Source organism: Saccostrea cucullata, unplaced genomic scaffold, assembly GCF_032062105.1.
Source record: "Saccostrea cucullata isolate Sc308-1 unplaced genomic scaffold, CSIRO_AGI_Scuc_v1 ctg8968, whole genome shotgun sequence".
In the NCBI taxonomy this organism is placed as follows: Eukaryota; Metazoa; Mollusca; class Bivalvia; order Ostreida; family Ostreidae; genus Saccostrea; species Saccostrea cuccullata.
Genome location: NW_026924989.1, coordinates 13,313 through 19,660, shown reverse-complemented (window position 1 = coordinate 19,660; position 6,348 = coordinate 13,313). Strand labels below are relative to the sequence as shown.

Below are 6,348 nucleotides of genomic sequence, written 5' to 3'. Positions count from 1 at the left end.
GTCACATTCTGTCACATAACTGTCTATCTGATAACATTTGGAGTGTCGAATTAAGGCTATCTTGTCAGTGTTAGAATTTTAAATAAGATTTGTTCAAATAATGGCACACTCTTTAAAGGAGAGATAATAAAAAATGAATATTTGTCAGTTTGTTGTCATCTTTCAAATATTGGCCCAGAAAAGTTGAAACTTGTGTGAAACATTTATTACATAGTCTAGATTCAAGTTTGTTCATATCATGACCCCGGGGGTTAGGATGGGCCACAATACTGAATAGGAGATCAAAATTGTACATAGGAATACCATGTAGTTTTTTTTTTTAATCTTTTTATCAAGAACAACAAAGATTGGATTAGTTATTTTGATATGGAAGTATTATTATGCAGTATAGATTCAAGTTTGTCACAATATAGGATCAAAGTTTTACAAAACAATTATTATATATAAAAAAATTTCAAATCCTATTTTCGAGTAAAGCAAAACCATGATTAATCTTTTTGATATGGAAACATCCCTAGGTAGTGTAGATGAATTTTTCTTATTCAAATCAATGAAATCATGACCCTTAGTGGTAGGATGGGCCACAATAGGGAAACGAAATTTTACATATAATGATGATAAGGAATGCCTTATTTTACCTTGTTTTATACAGGACCACAATGTAAATTAGTATTATGTACTAATAGCCTGTGCTATCCTGTCTAAATAAAAGAATTTATTATGATACCTAGCAAATTTTGTCAGTTGATGTATCTTGGATCTTCTGATAATGTCGACCAAAAAGAAGGTCACAGTGACCTTCTTTTTGAATTTTATTGCTATATTGATATATCTCAGGTACTTATTGGTTTAGAATCACCAAACTTTGTCAGTTTATGCATCCTGGGTCTTCAGATAATGTCAACTTAAAAGTAGGTCACTCTCAGGTACTAATTGGCTTAGAATCATCATCCTTTGTCAGTTGATGCATCATAGGTCTTCAGTGTTTTAACCTAAATGTAGTTCATGATGACCTACATTTGGAATTTCAAGGTTTTTTTAATAGATTGTACAATTTATCAGAAGAGGGATTCAAGGCACTTGGGCCTAATGTTCTTGTTAAACACTGATATCCACACACAAATAAGAGGAAACAGTACAACATACTCAAAATGGGTTGATACAAAAAGTCCTATCTGAGTAATATTCTAATTCCCAAGGGATTTTTTTTTAAACTAAGATTACGAATTTTAGAAGAAGATGGCACAAAAAATAATCCCATTGGAATAACTTTCAAATTCCTATGGGAATTTTAATCCTATGGGAAATTTAAATCCTCAGGGAGAAAAAAATTCCCTTAGGAGAATTTTTTTTTTCCTATTGATATATTTCCTCCCATAGGATTTTTTTTTCTCCTTTAGGAAAATAAATTCCCTTAGGAAATTAAATTCTCCCATGGTAAATTGAAGTCCTACAGGAATTTTTAAATATCCTGCAGGATATTAAGAAATCCTGCAGGATTTTGATAATATCCCTTAGGATTTCAGATTTTCCTACAGGAACTTCATATTTCCCATGGGAATTTTTTGTTCAAAGGTGATTATCTCACCTGACAGGTGAGATTTTCCTGTAACAAAGGTAGTTATGAACTCTGTGAGTGATGGTCTACCACTTTGTATACATGATTTTTATGTGAAATGAGAATTTGGCGGGCGCCAAAATGCCACTTTTGAAGTGGCATAATTATCCGGCACAGTGTTTATACATGAACAGAGGATTCCACGAATGTATTTACCTGTATCTTTGAGCGATCTCAGCAACGTAGAATTGCACGTTTTTTCTGATGCATCAGAAAAAGCCATTGCAGCTGCCGCATATCTAAAAGTCGTAGATGCAGACAACAATACCTACCTTGGATTCATTCTAGGCAAGTCCAAATTAGCGCCAGTCAAAGGACATACTATTCCCAGATTAGAATTGTGTGGAGCCGTCCTTGCATCAGAAATTGGGAATAGTGTATTAGAACAGTTAGACATGAAACCTAGTGTGGTGAAGTACTATACAGACAGTAAAGTTGTTCTGGGATACCTTTATAATGAGACAAAACGATTCTACACGTATGTGTCAAATCATGTGTGCAAAATACTGAAAAGATCTTCTGCTGATCAGTGGAGTTACGTACCATCTAGCAAAAATCCAGCAGACTGTGCTACACGAGAAAATACTTCATGTGAACAACTTACAAGCAGGAATGGCTACAAGGACCTCGATGGCTTTTAGAACAGTGTAATGATGATGAGACCATTGAAGATTCACAATACCCATAAATTGATGCAGAGGATGACAAAGAAATACGTCCAGATGTCAACGTCACAAAACTACGGTTGAAACATCCAAGAAACTTTCTAGTTGTTTAACAGAACTGTGTGAAAAATATTCAGACTGGAAAACTCTAATCAAATCAATTGCTATCCTTCGGCATATTGTCCAAACATTCAAACACAAACATCATCATGTGTGTTCTTGATGGCATGTGTGCAGAGAAAGTATAAGTGTTCAGTCATGTGAAGATGCTGAAAAATTCCTATTACGAGAATTACAGAAACAGTTTTACAGCAAAGAGATTCAGTGTCTAAAGGAAAAGAGCTCTCTACCAAAGAACAGTACAATTTCAGCTCTTGATCCATTTTTGGATGGTGATGATCTACTTAGAGTTGGTGGGCAACTCAACAATGTGAAACATGTTATACAAACAGGTGAAATCAATCCGATCATAGTTCCTAAAAACCACCATATCGCTACACTTCTCATAAGGTTCTACCATAAATCCGTCAGACATCAAGGTAGACATATTACTGAAGGAGCCCTGCGGCAGAATGGATTTTGGTTGATCAGTGCAAAACGAACTGTATCATCATACATTCACAAGTGTGTTACATGTAAGAAATTGCGCGGGAACCTTGAATATCAAAAGATGGCTGATCTACCTTGTGATAGACTTACATCTGGTCCTCCATTTACATCAGTCGGGATAGATACATTCGGCCCATAGAAAGTGGTAGCTAGGAAAACGCGCAGTGGAGTGATCAACAGCAAGCAATGGGCTATTATATTCAGCTGTTTGTCTACAAGAGCAGTTCATATAGAGATCATAGAAGAAATGTCAAGTTCTTCATTTATTAATGCTTTACGCCGCTTTGAGTCATTACGTGGACCTGTGAAAGTGTTCAGATCCAACAGAGGCACGAACTTTGTTGGTGCAACAGATGAACTTGGCATACAAGGGTTAAATGTAGAAGATGGGCCCCATCAATAACTATTTGAATCAAACTTAAGCAGTGTGGATTTTTAATTCCCCTCATTCGTCCCACATGGGAGGTTCATGGGAACGCATGATTGGTCTGACTAGGAGGATTCTTGATTCCATGCTGCTGGATCCAAATGCCAAACAGTTAACTCACGAGTCCTTAACTACTTTCATGGCAGAAGTGTGCGCCATTATGAATTCCAGACCTTTGGTACCGATTTCTACAGATCCGGAATCAACACTCGTACTCAGTCCTGCGATGTTATTGACAGGAAAAGTTAACTTCTTACCTGTTTTACCAGAAAGCCTCGACACAAAAGACATGTTTCGTGCACTATGGAAACATGTACAAGTACTCTCCGACATATTTTGGAAACACTGGAGACGAGATTACCTACACAATCTACAGTATCGACGCAAATGGAAAGATGACCGACCAAATTTGAAAATCGGTGATGTAATTCTTTTGAAAGATGCAGCAGTGAATCGCGTCAACTGGCCTTTAGGTGTGATAACTGAAACCTTTGAAAGCAGTGATGGTAAAGTCCGCAAAGCTCGCGTTCGTGTTGGAAAGGATGGACGGAATGTAATTTACACGCGTCCTGTATGTGAAATGGTTTTCCTTACAAGTGGATAGGAAAATTCTGTGATGTGAAATAGTGTTATCAACAAAATTGTGTCATTTGTGATGTCATGTTCCATGATAATTGTGTTTCACAAAATCTGATCTGTAAAATGTTGTGACAGATGTTATATGAATGTCATGTGTTGAGTACATGCATATTGTTTTATCATGATCCATGGTAAAATATTTTTGATAATTCGATGTTTCATCAAGAATTATGAAGTATTGTTGATAATTTCACTATCTTCAGTCATGTGTGTTAACTGTGTTTCAGAGTGAATATTTGGTACATATCATGTTCCATGATATTGATATTTTTTTTAATTTGATGGTCCATCAAGTTTCTTAATTGTCATTTCTTAGAACGTACTGCGTTACTATTGTCCGGAAAGCGTTCCGCTACACATTGTATATACTTGTATGTAAGTTTGTTTAATTTGGTAATATTTTAAATATTAGACGAAGAGTGTGCTGTTATGTGACAATTATGTTTAATTTGATCGGGTTTGGTATTCCATTTTTTGTAAATATATGGTATATAAAATTATATTCTCCCTCACTTCGTTCGTCCGAATATAAATTAATTATACTCTTTATTCTGTATTGAAAGAATAATCAACTCATATGTATGGAATGCTGCTCGTCAAAACGTTTATTACAAATTTAACACATTCGTATTCATTTCAACACCCACTATTTTTAATCATTAAATAATACTTATATATATACATACATATATGTGTGTGTGTGCCTATTTTACTGGTTTCCATTCCTTACAACGTTCTGTACGATCGGTAGAATAACTTTTAAAGCACGCACCTGCTCTTTATATGACCATGTCACGTGACATAAAAGCCACACAGATCCACCACTCTGTTCACACAGGAAATACCCATAACGACAATAATAATAATTATATTCTCCCTCACTTCGTTCGTCCGAATATAAATTAATTATACTCTATTCTGTATTGAAAGAATAATCAACTCATATGTATGGAATGCTGCTCGTCAGAACGTAGAACAATCAAAGAGAAAAGTACATACATGTGTACATATGAGTTGATTATTCTTTCAATACAGAACAGAGTATAATTAATTTATATTCGGACGAACGAAGTGAGGGAGAATATAATTATTATTATTGTCGTTATGGGTATTTCCTGTGTGAACAGAGTGGTGGATCTGTGTGGTTTTTATGTGACGTGACATGGTCATATAAATAGCAGGTGCGTGCTTTAAAAGTTATTCTACCGCTCGTACCTGTCTAAACACACACACACTATATCTGCATATATATTTATTAATATATATTCATTTATATTTTCACGAAAAGACTATTAGACACTTTCAATTTGTTATCTATACAATCCTTAATATAATTGTCTCTGGAATAGTCAGATTTCCAACGTCCATGTATTTTGATCAGACGCTCCGACACATTTTTCTCGGCTGCAGTCGTTTCCCCTCCACTTCGCAGACTATGCAACCCAAGCCTTTTGAATCTATTCCCACTTTTTCCAAAGCTTCTAACAATAACTCTCGGGCTCTTGTATATGAAATCGGCTTGTTAATACCGCACAACATATATTTTCCACATGACTTGTAAAATCTAATTGCTCTGAATACATATTCCTCTGGTTTATCCTGAATTTCGGCTAGATTTAAATAATGCTTAATCCAAGATACAGACACAGCTTCCCTCCTACCTCTGCCAATGTCACTTCGTTACCACGCCTGTATACGTCAGTTTTGCTGGATTCGATGCAAACATTCATGTATCACGGTGTGATTTTTGATAAAAACAATTTTAGTGACATTTAAGCTGACCTTGAAATATACATTTAATTAAATATAATTACTTTTAACACCATGAAACACTATGATTATGATAATTACTTTGTTACTCAAAATGTGCCATTCTACTCTATATGTCATGAGTTATTCTATCCCAGCCACCTGTCACTCATGCTCAGAATTGTGTTAATTGCCATTGTTATATTTTATCATTTATATGTTACACGAATCATTGTTAATCAGTTACTGTATAGGGGGAAAATAACTCGCGGTGTTAATATTCGCTATATTCACGGTGATAACAAATCCGTGAATTTAAAAAACAGTGAATAATTTTTCAAAAATCTTAATGTTTTATTTGGAAATTTGAGAAGAGACTACGATAGGTTTAAATACGATAGGTACCACAGTACATGGTCATTTCAGTAATTACGAGTAGTACTTGTCATTCAATTATTTTAATTAGCACGCTTTACATTAATTTAAATCAACAGATAATAACCTGTATTTGATTAAAGGCTTTTTAATAGCCAACGCTACATGTTTCATCAATCAAAACACGTGGGCCATGAGTTTTCATTACCCGTGCGTAACTAAAGTTACCACGCACGGTGTATTTGTTACCTGCATTATCATGCATA

The 6,348-nt window shown here is 35.0% G+C and overlaps 2 protein-coding genes across 2 annotated transcripts; both read left to right on the top strand.

Annotated features, from left to right (window-relative positions):
• Positions 1-1,764: 1,764 nt before the first annotated feature.
• On the top strand, positions 1,765-2,259 carry LOC134267769 (uncharacterized). Its single transcript, XM_062749978.1, has one exon. The coding sequence runs from the start codon at positions 1,765-1,767 to the stop codon at positions 2,257-2,259; it is 495 nt and encodes a 164-aa protein (XP_062605962.1).
• A 1,091-nt stretch (positions 2,260-3,350) lies between these two features.
• On the top strand, positions 3,351-3,923 carry LOC134267768 (uncharacterized). Its single transcript, XM_062749977.1, has one exon. The coding sequence runs from the start codon at positions 3,351-3,353 to the stop codon at positions 3,921-3,923; it is 573 nt and encodes a 190-aa protein (XP_062605961.1).
• Positions 3,924-6,348: the final 2,425 nt, after the last annotated feature.

What these genes read in the sequence shown, in the direction of transcription:
- LOC134267768 (XM_062749977.1), top strand. Translation starts at nt 3,351, where the DNA reads ATGGGAGGTTCATGGGAACGCATGATTGGTCTGACTAGGAGGATTCTT.
- LOC134267769 (XM_062749978.1), top strand. Translation starts at nt 1,765, where the DNA reads ATGTATTTACCTGTATCTTTGAGCGATCTCAGCAACGTAGAATTGCAC.